This window comes from Meriones unguiculatus, chromosome 4 (assembly GCF_030254825.1).
Source record: "Meriones unguiculatus strain TT.TT164.6M chromosome 4, Bangor_MerUng_6.1, whole genome shotgun sequence".
NCBI lineage: Eukaryota > Metazoa > Chordata > Mammalia > Rodentia > Muridae > Meriones > Meriones unguiculatus.
The window spans coordinates 125,313,111-125,324,671 of record NC_083352.1 but is presented as its reverse complement, the minus strand read 5'-3'; the positions used below and the strand labels follow the sequence as shown (position 1 = coordinate 125,324,671).

Below are 11,561 nucleotides of genomic sequence, written 5' to 3'. Positions count from 1 at the left end.
CTGGAACCAAAACAATCTAAGATGGCCTCAGAAGGTTACTTCTTTAAAACACAAAGGGACAAAACCAGAAACAGTGACAGGGCCTGGCCCCAGTTCTTCCCAAAGAAGACTAGGCACAAATTTTACACAGATGACTCAGCAGATACTGGCTGGCAATGCCACCCCCCTGCCGTGTGAAATAGAGGGGACCGCTCCAGACAAGCCATCCACATGACCTGCCTCTTCCTCAGCCACAAGCAAGCACTGAACAGTCTGACTGAAGGAACCATTTGTTTACTGTTTAATGGGAGGTGACAATAACCCCCTCCCAAAAGAAAGAAAACAGTCCCAGACGCAAGGGCTGTCAGAGGATTCAGGTGTAAAGTCAACCCAGATGTGGGGGGGGTGGCTCCCCAGAGGGGCTTACGGAAGAACCACACAGGACACCACGCATTCAACCCTGGTGTCTTCAGAAACCCATTGCACCTGGACTCCCAGGGCAGCTGGACCCCTGGAGCAGCCTTTAGAGAAGAGGCAGGAGCAGAACAAGAAATAGGATCAGCTAAGGCACTCCATGCTGGCTCGGACTCGCTCCATCTCATGCAGGAAGCTGTAGAACTGAGGCAAGGTTAATTCTGGGGAGAGAAAATTGAGTTTGAGATCAGTGTTTCCAATGCCATAGAATCACCCAGGAAGACCCATTTCTACTGGTGCTTGTGGTTTGTTTATTCATTTGACTGGAGCAGACCTGGGCCTTGTTTACAGCAGAACTCCACTTCCAGGCTCACACCTATTTCCTCTGGTGCATCTCAGCAGTCTTTTCTTTCTCTTTGCACTGCTGGCAACCAAACTGAGGCCTGTAGCATGCCAGGCGAGCTCCATGCAGCTAAGTGGCTCCTGGTGTATAACCCATCAGAAAAAGGGACCGACGGTCTTGACCATGCAAGGGTCTCAGCTCCAAAACACTGAAGTGTGTATATGATGTCACACAGAAGCATGGAGGGATTCACAGCAGGCATTCACTACAGGGGTTTCTGCCTCCATTCTGCTCCCAGCCTCATCCTTTACCCTTATACTCAGAGTATCCAACCTCCCAACAGCTTAGGAACAGCCCTGGCACTATGCTAAGAGAGGGAAGGAAGTGGGTGGCTGCTTTACAGCCTGGTGATAACCTTGTCTTAGAGAGATGAGCTATGTAAGCCTGTCTTGACCCATCTTCACCAGCCCACGTGACTGAAGGAAAGATGTGGAAAGCTTAAAAATGGGGTTACAGACTCACCTATATACAAATTTTCAGTTTGTTTTCCTTTCTTAAGCACCAACTTTAACTAAGAGGGGGAAAAAAAGAGACGGTAAAGGAAATATACATACATACATACATATATACATACATACACACAGACTTTCAAATTAAAATGATGGGCCCACAAGATGGCTTGGTGGGTAAAGTGCTTCCCACATGAGCCTGGTGACTGGGTTTGATCCCTGGAAACCCACGGAGAGGTGGAAGGACAAGGCTGTCCTCTGGCCTCCACATCCAGCATCCTCATGGGCACCTGGATGGATTTCTCTCTCACACAGTAATAGTCACAAAGGGAAAAAAATTAAATGACACAGAGAAAATACATTCCTCTAAACCTTTTCACCTAATCACATCCCAAAGCTTCCCAGGCTCTCAAGGAGACTAAACCCTGGGCTTCACCCCAGCCCCATGATAGGCTTCTAACTTAGGAGTTATGCGAAGTGGACTGAATTGTCCATGTAAAAAAGCCTAACAGTCCCTGAAGCAACTCAGCTTTCATGACTAACACCAAGATGAGCTCCTCTGTAGGCGGGCACCTTGTAATGCGTATCCTTGGCTGATCACGCTGCTCTGAGACATGCTCATCATGGCTGAATGCTTAGCCACCAAAGCAGAACTCTTTGACAGGATTAGGAGGTGCGGCCTTGTTGGAGGAAGTGTGTCCTGGGGGTGGGGCTTGCTCTCTCTGCTGCCTGCAGATCAGGGATGTGGGAGTCTCAGCTACTTCTCCAGCACTAGGTCTGCCTGCGTGCTGCCCTGACAAGGACGGACTAAGCCTCTGAAGCTGAAAGCAAGCCCCCAGTTAAATGCTTTCGTATGCAAGGGTTGCCTCGGTCATGCTGTCTCTTCACGGCTTGAACATTAAGACAAAACCCGATGCAGCTTTAATAAAATAAAAAAAAAAAAAAGCAAAGAGAGAGAGAACATGCCTTATGAAGCCCAAACTGGCCTTGAACTTTTGATGTTCAAATTCATTCCTGATGGTGAGGAGTTACAGGCCTGGGCCACCATGCCCAGCTTTTAATAACTTTTTTTTAAAATATATATTTTATTTATTTATTATGTATACAATGTTCTATCTGCATATACACTTACATGCCAGAAGAAGACACTAGATCTTATTATAGATGGTTGTGAGCCACCATGTGGTTGCTGGGAATTGAACTCAGGACCTCTGGAAGAGCAGGCAGTGCTCTTAACCCCTGAGCCATCTCTCCAGCCCTTTTAATAACTTTTAAGCAGGCTGAAATCCTCCATGTTGCCACTGACCACAAACTTACCTGTAAAAATATGCTTCCCACTTTCTCTAATTCACTGCTTCCGGACGTCACTGTGACACACACAAAAGGACACTAAGTGACTGACTGAGGACTTCTAAAGAGCTGAGTTTAGTAGGCTTTCCCGAGCAGCCAGGTTGGTGTGAATATGAGCCAGAAAGAAGGTACCAGGGATGGAGACGACTGGCCCCCGATGGTGTCTGAGATCAAGGACAAATCCCCCCCACCCCCCTCCCCGGGCTCTCCAAAAGTCTTGGCAATCCAGTCCCAGGACAGCTAGACAAGTAAATAAGAAGGGACCCATCTAGTTACCTCCAAACCTCCACTCCATATCAATCAGCTGGTTGATCATCAGAGTCTGACCCATGGCCCACTGTGCCAGGGCTGGGGCATTCTGCTTCCACTGGAAGAAAATTAAAGGCCAACGGCACCAGAGTCATCACCCCTATCTCTCTGCTCCAAGAGCAGTGCTCATCAAACAACAGATAAAAAAGCAGAACCAAGGGCTAAGTCTACCTGTATGCACATATCCAAGACATGGCAGTAATACAATCTTTTCAACAGGGCATCGTGAAGCCCAGCTGACCTTGGATTTGTTATGTAGCTGAAGCTGGCCTTGAGCCCCACTCCCAGTCCTGGGATTACAGGCAGGCACCGGCTACACCCAATTTCAATTTTCCTTTTTCATTCCAAGATTTAATCCAATTGGAACAGTGGAATTAATATTTGTCAAATTAAAGGAGAAAAAAATAGGGCTGCCCTAAGCAGAGCTGGTTGGCAGCTGCAGGTGTGTTGTTGAGAAGCTGAATGGGATGTTTTTGTCTTGCTCAGCATTTTTCCCCCTTTTCTTTTCAGGAAATAAAAGCCAGGACCTTAACCTTGAATTATACCTTTTCAGAAAAGTAAGTGGCTTTCTCCTCACTAAGACCTGTGAGAGAACACAAGAATAATTAACATAACAAAGAGCTCCGAGGTCTCCTCCTCCCCAGGCAACCCTAGGAAAAGACCTACCTAGAGTCAGGAGATCAGTCCGCACTTGCTCTGCAGTAAGGCCCTTCTTCAGCGCACCTTGGAGGCAGGGGAGAAGTCATAAAGTGTAAATGAAAGCATTGCACAGTGGGTAGGATTTGTTGGACCCAACCTACACAGAACACAAAAGCAATAGGCTTCAGGAAGGTCTCAAGTGGATGGGGAGAAAATGCAGCCCTGAAACCACTCCATTTGTTCCCTGCACAGTAGGGTCAGTCACCCTCCGGGGATGGTGGACTGTAGTAATGAGCAATGAGGCAGTCCTGGAGACCCACGGCAGCCTGGCATTTAAAGTCTGAGTGTAGCCTGGCATTGTGGTGCCTGCCTTTAATTCTAGCACAGAATTAAAGGGAGGCAGAGGCAGGTGGATCTCTGAGTTGAGGCCAGTCTGGTCTACAGAGCAATTTTCAAGACAGTCAGGGGTACACAGAGAAACTCTATCTTAAAAAAAAAAAAAAAAAAAAAAAAAGGCTTTGTGGGACTGGAGAGATGGCTTGAGTCTTGCAGAGGACTTGAGTTCAGATCCCAGAGCCCATCTGGGGTAATCCACAACCCCCTGAAACTCTGGATCCAATGTCTCCTGCTTGTGAGGGCACCTACACTCATGCCCATATACCCCCATACCAGATATACATGCATACACATAACTAAATGAAAACCAAAGGCATTGTGAATGTGACAGTGTAGCTCAGTGGTAGAGGGTTTGCCTAGCATTAGCAAGACCCTCAAAAGAAAAAGAAAAAAAAAAAAAAAGGAAAAACTCATATACACACATAAAAATAAACAAGTGAACCAAAAAATAATTTTAAAAAGTTTTTTCTTTTCTTTTGGTCCTCCCGCTCCTACCTCAGGGAGTGATGGAATGGCATGTACCAACTTCCCTACCCTTCCCTTTCTTCCTTCCTTCTTCCTTTTTCTTTCTTGTGAAGCTGGTAGAACTGTTAGCTATACAATCTGTGGCCAGTGTTCAGTAGGGATTGTTCTTTCATCCTATCTGATTACAGACAAAACACCTTGGAGAGTAGAGATGGGAAATTACTTTTTAATAGAAAATAATGTCAGTAATGATCACCTTCAAGGCCGGACAGCTTGCTAGAGATTTAAAGCAGCAGCTGAGGAAGGTCCCTGGACAAGTCCTTATAGGTGAGAACCAGGAAAGGCTGCTGCCACTCGACTTTGCATCTATTATCTTTTCTCCACCTATTGTGCTTTGTTTCCCCTGGTGCTAGAGATTAAACCCAGGGCCTGTGCACTCCAGACAGGTGCTCTGCCACTAAGCCATTTATCACCAACTCATCTTTCTTTACTCTTCCAACAATGAAACCCAGGAGCACCCTGAGCTCCATTTCATCCCTGAAGAAGGTGTCGATTAGAAGTGAAGGAGCTGGCAAGAAGCACAGGAAGCCCCACCCACCAGGAACCAAATAAATGCCCGCTTAGGGCCCTATCAGGCCCCTGCTGAGCAGGAGAACAATGGCCATAAGGGAACACAAGGCTGCAGACAATGAGGAACCAAGAATACTGCAGGCAAGATTTCCTTTCAGATAGAGTAGTGGCCTGTGCTTATCTTTCAGTGATAGATAACTAGGCGTTTGGGAATGAAATGTCTGCTACTTGCTTCCAACAAATCCAGTCTGGAGAGCAGTGAGATGTGAGGGCAAGGGAGGAACAACTCAGTTAAGGTTCGTAATTGTTCCAGGGCGATTGCATTTTGTTTTGTTTTCTTTCTTCCTTTTTGTTTGTTTGTTTTGAGACAGGGTTTCTCTGTGTAGCCCTGGCTATCTTGGAACTCACTCTGTAGCCCTGGCTGGTCTTGAATCAGAGGTCCACCTACCTTTGCCTCCTCGGTGCTGGGATTAAAGATGTGCACTACCACCGCCCAGCAAGTAGGATGTTTTTAAGAACTACATAAAAAGCTAGACACAGTGGACTTACCTTTAATCACAGCACTCTGGATACAGTGGCAGACAGATCTCTGAGGTCCAGGCCAGCCTGGTCCACATAGCAAGTTCTAGGCAGTAAAGGCTACACACTGAGACCCTATCTCAAAACCTCAAAAACCAAACCAAACACACAAAACCCACACACAGCTGGGCAGTGATATTTCCATGATATGAAAAAAAAAAAAATCATTTCTAGAGACATGAATAAAAAAGGCACACAAAATGTAAGCTCTGCTGGGCAAGGTGGCTCACAATGGGACCCCAGTAGTCAGAGGCTGAGATGGGAGGACTTCTGTTCAGAGCTACCCTGGGCTAACTGAATAGCTTTGTCAGTAAGTGTGGGGACTCGAGATAGACCCCCTAGAGCCCACAGAATAAAGCTGGGCATGGTGATGCTCACTTGTAATCCTACCACTGGGGGCCTGGAGTCTCAGGCCACTGAGATCCTTTTCAAAAGACAAGGTGCTTGGCTCTGAACACCTCACACACGAGCATGTGCGCATGCATGTACCTGCCCATACACAAACATGCAAAAACAATGGCAACAAACAAGAAGGAAAAAGAAAAGAAAAAAACTGTATTAATAAAATCCATTATCTGCCAGGTGTGGTGGCATATGCCTGTAATCCCAGCAGCCTGGGGAGGCAGAGACAGGAGGATCTCTGTGAGTCTGAGGCCAGCCTGGTCTACATAGTGAGTCCAGGATAGCCAAGGCTACAAAGAGAAACCCTATCTGTAACAAACAAATACAGCCATTACTCTGCTATACACGGTGGATCTCTGTGAATTCAAGGCCACCTTGATCTGCATTGTGAGTGCCAAGACAGTCAAGACTAGGTGGAGAGACGTTATCTCAAAATAAGCAAACAAACAAATAAAAATCATTATGGGCTAAGAGTTAGGAGAATAGCTCTTAGCATGGGGGAGGCCCTGGGGTCTAGTCCCAGCATCACATCATAAGAGAAAAAGAGCCAGCTGTGGTAGGGCATGCATTTGATCCCCGAGGCTGAGGCAGGAGGATCTCTGTGAGTTGAGTTGGAGAGCATCCTGTTCTTACATAGAGAATTTCAAAACTGATAAGGCTACGCAGTGAACTCTGTCTCAGAGAGACAGAGACTCAAGTGACAGTGTAAATCCTATCCTTTAATTTCTGGGCTTAGGAATGGAGGATGCAGACCCAGCCTTGAGCTGTCCTCCTCTGCATGGCTCCTCTGCTATGTCAGCAAGCTGCACCTAAGCATCCTCTGGAATATTACAAGTCCCTCAGATAAAATGACACAGTATTAGCATATAATCAATGTACACTGCATACTCTGAACTACCTCTCAGTTTCTTATACTCCCTCACATATTGTAACTACACGTAAATGCTAGTTATACCAATTTCTTTTGGGAATAATAAAGAAAATCATGTCTGTCCATGTTGCTTACAGTCACAATTTTTTTTCAAGACAGGATTTCTTTGTGTAGCCTAGGCTATCCTGGACTCACTTTGTAGACCAGGCTGGCCTACAACTCTCAGAGATCTGCCTGCCTCTGCCTCCCTGAGAGCTGCAATTAAAGCCACATGCAGCCACAGCCGGCTTAGAGATAATTTTTAAAAAAATGTTTAAGGTGTATGCTATCACTCCTGAACTTAAAAAAATATTATAATCCTTGGATGGTTGGTTGAGTCCACAGACACATTCCACTGAGCATTCAAAGAGCTGTGCCGTTTACCTCCACAGCTATAATCTACTCCATGTAGATTGCATGCCCTGCCATGTCTGGCTACTTACTACTTAGAGGACTCCCTAACAAAGGAAGGCGCAGGTAGAAGCAGTGTCTTTGTCAAGAACTGCTCAGAGTCAACTCACCATTTGGGACCAGAAGGAGGCTTTTCATGATGCTTTTGAGGGGACCAAGACTGATCTGATTGGTGGTGGCAAATTCAGAGAGCTGAGCCAGAAAGCGCTCCACCTGCAGATAGGGGACAGCACAAACAGGCCTTTATTTAGCCTTTTAAAAGATTTATTTTATTTAGGTGCATGCAAAATCTGCCTGCATGTATGTTTCATAGGATCCGTGAAATAAGAATTACAGAGGGTTGTGAGCTGCCATGTGGGTTGTGGGAACTGAATTTAAGTCCTTTGTAAGAGCAGCCAGTGCCCGGACATTCTCTCTAAGTTGTCAGGCCTTTATGGCAAAACCCCTTTATCTCAAAATGCCGTACTCACCTCTCTGGGCTCAGTTAGGAAATGGAAAAGCACTTCTGTCAGGTCTGAGAACTGCTGCAAAAGGACAACACAGAGAGAGCATCAGCACTACTTCTGTTCCCCAATGCCGATCACTCATCACCCGGTGCGGCCCTCACTGTGCCTACCTCACCCTATGTCCCCTCTCCACTCAGCGTGTCACGCATCGCTCAGCTGCAGGTTTTGAGAGAGAAGAATGGTTTCACAGGCTTGATGACCTATATTTTACTAATTCTTTGAAAACTTTATACAGTGTGTTTTGATCATGTTCATCCCTTCCCCCTTTATTTATTCGTTTATTTGAGTGTGTGTCTATGGGTCAGTCTAGAGGACAGCTTTCAAGAGCTGATTCTTGCCTTTTACCTTGTTGAGGCAGGGTCTCACTTTTTTGTTTTTGTTTTTGAGACAGAGTCTCATTGTGTAGTCCTGACTGCTCTGAAGCTTGATATGTAAACCAGGCTGGCCTCAAACTCAGAGATCCACCAGTCTCTGCCTCCTGAATGCTGGAATTAAAGGCCAAATGTTTATAGTAAGTAGTAGGGGGTGGGGAGAAGCCAGAAAATATAGGTAGGCAAAATAGATGAAAAAAGAAGCCTTTGATGTCTTGCCAAAGATGTTTTTGCGGTGGCTTGGTTCTGGTTTTGAGAGAGAGTGTCACTGTGTAGTGCTAATTTGTAGACTGAGGCCAGCCTGATCTACATTGTGAGTTGTAGGCCAGCCAAGGCTCCACAGTCTCTTGTTCCTTCTGCTGAAACTCTACATTCCGTGTGTGTGTGTGTGTGTGTGTGTGTGTGTGTGTGGTGGTGGTGGTGGTGGTGGTGGGAGAAACAGGACAGCACACACCTACATTTTGCAGCCTTGATAAGAAACACAAATTTCCCTAGTGTTTCTCACTATGGCTTTTTATCTACACAGAATCTTAACTATCATTAAATGCACATAAAGTAATTGTTGTTTAAGTCTTCTTACATTGCTGTCTTGCCCAGGAATGCTCATCAGCTACTTATCACAAGTAAACATCAGAAGAGATGCTCAAGATCATTCTAGACAAAAGTCACAGGGAAAAGTTAACCAGTGAAAGGTGATACCCCTTCATTTACTGGCTTTGCAAACGGAAGTCTGGGGACACAAGCTGCACACTGATGGCTCTAGGGAATATTGGCCAACCTTCCCAGAGGACAATGGCACAATGCACGTCCAATTCTAATGACAATCACAGCCCTAGAACCACGAATTCCATTGCAAAGAGTATGTGGCTCATATCTGTTCCACCCATGCTTATATAAGAGTTTTTCCCTTAAGAGTATTGTTCACATGAACAAATAAATAAGAGAAATTCAGCCAGGCACAGTAGTGCACTCTTGAAAGTCCAGCACTCGGGAAGCAGAGGCAGGAGGCAAGCTTGTACTCAAACAAACAAGGCCGCACAGTGGTACATGCATACCATCCTAACCTTGGAAGGCAGAGGGAGGAGGACTGCTTTCAGTTCCAGACCAGTCAGGGTTACAAAGACTTTGTCTGGGGGCTGGAGAGATGGCTTAGAGGAAAAGAGCACTACCTGCCTTTCTGCAGGTTCTGAGTTAAATTCCCAGCAACCACATGGTGGCTCACAACCATCTGTAAAGAGATCTTGTGCAGTCTTCTGGGATACTGGTGTGCATACAGATAAAACATTGTATACATAATAAATAAATAAATCTTAAAAAAAAAAAAAGACCTTGTCTGAAAATAAAAGAAAAACCACAACAGCAAAACTACCACACAGAACCAAGTGTGGATTAATAGATATTTGAGCATGGTGCCATACACCTGTAATCCGAACACTTGGGGAAGCTGAGGAACTTGAATTTGAGAACAGCCAGGGAACACAGAGACCCTATCTCAAGGGGGTGGGGGAGGATCTTGTGGCTGGCAAGATGGCTCGGTTGGCAAAGGCACTTGCTGCTAAGCCTGACGGCCTGAGTTCAGTCCCTGGAACCTGCACATTTGAAGGAGACAGTTAAAGCCAACTCCTATAGGTTATTCTCTGACTTCTCACACAACATATACAATGTAATGGTTTTTTAATAACCTTTTTCTTTTTTAAAAAAGATTTATTTACTTATTACTTATATAATATTTTTTAAAAGATTTATTTATTTACATATACAGTGCCTGCATGTACACCTAAAAAGGGGAAGAGGGCACCAGATCTCATAGGTGGTTATAAGTCACCATGTGGTTGCTGGGAACTGAACTCAGGACCTTCGGAAGAGCAGCCGGTGCTCTTAACCTCTGAGCCATCTCTCCAGTCCCCTAAAATAACCTTTTTCATTTTTTGTTTTTGTTTTTCAAGACAGGTTTTTCTGTGTAGCGTTAGCTGTCCTGGACTTGCTTCGTAGACTAGGCTGGTCTTGAACTCTGAGATCCACCTGCCTCTGCCTCCCAGAGTGCTGGGATCATAGGTGTACGCCACCAGGCCCAGAAAAAAAGAACCTTTTTTAAAAACAGTAGAATCAACCTCTTCTCTCTCTCTGCAAATGGAAGCCTTCCAGAGAAGAGTGGTAATAGCAAAAATTAGTCCTCCCTGGCATTAAGATATTTGGTTGTGAATTCTTGGTTTCAGCCATTTTTCTGCCTCAGCCTTTCAAGTGGTGGCATGACAGGCATGTACTGCCAACAGATCCCATTTTTTGTTTATTTATTTTGAGACAGGCTCTCACTATGCAGGTCTGGATGGCTGAAACTCATTATGTAGAAGAGACTGTTTTTGAATTACAGAGATCGACCTGCCTTCCTAATGCTGGTGAGCAGGTCTCTGCCCTGCAGAGTTTGGTTTTTAGTCCTCAAACAGGCCTAAGTGTGTGGGGAGCCCTCACTTGGCTAATTCCTGCAGTGTGAACAGGAGGTGGCATTCCAAGCTCTGCAACAGGAATGGGGCCTCCAAAGGCAGGCACACCATTCCTTTCCTGGCCTGGAAAGGGGTGTGGTCACCGGTCCTGTCTGAGCCTCTTCCGGCTCAGGCCCAGGGCCCACACTGACACCCACACCCGGCTTGCAGTCGACTTGCCCTCTTTAATATGTTCAACCACCCGGCCCCTCGGAATCTCCTCATTCCCCTCTTTTGGGATGTCTGGTCCCCAGAGGTCCCCACCTCCGAAGTGAGTCAGCCCACTCCCGAGCCCCTCCCACGCTCAGGCGAGGCCCACCTGCGCGCCCAGCTGGTTCAGCTGCTGCATGTCACCGCGGACAGCCTCCGGCACCGGGTCCTGCGTGCAGTGCAGGCGGCCCATGGCGCCAGGAGCCCCTCAGCCCGGCAGCACCGCTCGCTTCCTCCTCCCGGGTCTCGGGTCTCGCTGCACTTCGGCAACTGCACTTTCGCCACACTCCCAGCTGCCGTTCACAGGACAGCGCACGCGCGGCCGCCGGGCTTCAGGAACTGCCTTGAGCATCCCAGTGGGATTCCAAATCTCCGCCAGGGTGACCCTGTGTAAAGAAAGCGCTTGTCCCATCTGAGCCTCAGTTTCACTGAATAGTGTTATCTAGGGTGACCAGGGGTTTTCATCCTCCAAAAGCTTCAAAGCCTGGAGCACAGGTATTCCTCACTGACTGGTTGCTGTCCATACCATTGCTGTTAAGCATGGGGTAAATCTACCTATTGAATATATTTACCGTTTCTCTGTCTCTTCTATATATTTGGTGCGGAGGAGGGTTCCCAGATCTTTGCATAGGCTTGGGAGGCTGTGCTACATCAACAGCCGCACTCCTCCCTCCCCCCCCCCCCCAGCAAATACTTAATGCCTACCAGAAGCCAAGCA

The 11,561-nt window shown here is 46.6% G+C and overlaps 1 protein-coding gene across 1 annotated transcript; it reads right to left on the bottom strand.

Moving 5' to 3' along the window:
- Positions 1 to 257: 257 nt before the first annotated feature.
- Positions 258 to 11,212, bottom strand: Commd7 (COMM domain containing 7). Its single transcript, XM_021639735.2, has 9 exons — positions 10,953 to 11,212; positions 7,747 to 7,800; positions 7,387 to 7,489; positions 3,571 to 3,627; positions 3,450 to 3,487; positions 2,872 to 2,962; positions 2,563 to 2,612; positions 1,259 to 1,307; positions 258 to 614 (listed from the first exon to the last, which is right to left on the bottom strand). Exons 1-9 carry the CDS (start codon positions 11,034 to 11,036, stop codon positions 538 to 540), a joined length of 603 nt encoding a protein of 200 aa, XP_021495410.1. The 5' UTR covers positions 11,037 to 11,212; the 3' UTR covers positions 258 to 537.
- Positions 11,213 to 11,561: the final 349 nt, after the last annotated feature.

Bases quoted from the DNA above. Each gene is read 5' to 3' on its own strand.
- Commd7 (XM_021639735.2), bottom strand. From the start codon at position 11,036: ATGGGCCGCCTGCACTGCACGCAGGACCCGGTGCCGGAGGCTGTCCGC. The intron at 3,488-3,570 runs GTAGGTCTTTTC...GTTCTCTCACAG, and splicing joins GACTGATCTCCTGACTCTAG to GTCTTAGTGAGGAGAAAGCC. The intron at 2,613-2,871 runs GTAACTAGATGG...TGTGTGTCACAG, and splicing joins TATGGAGTGGAGGTTTGGAG to TGACGTCCGGAAGCAGTGAA.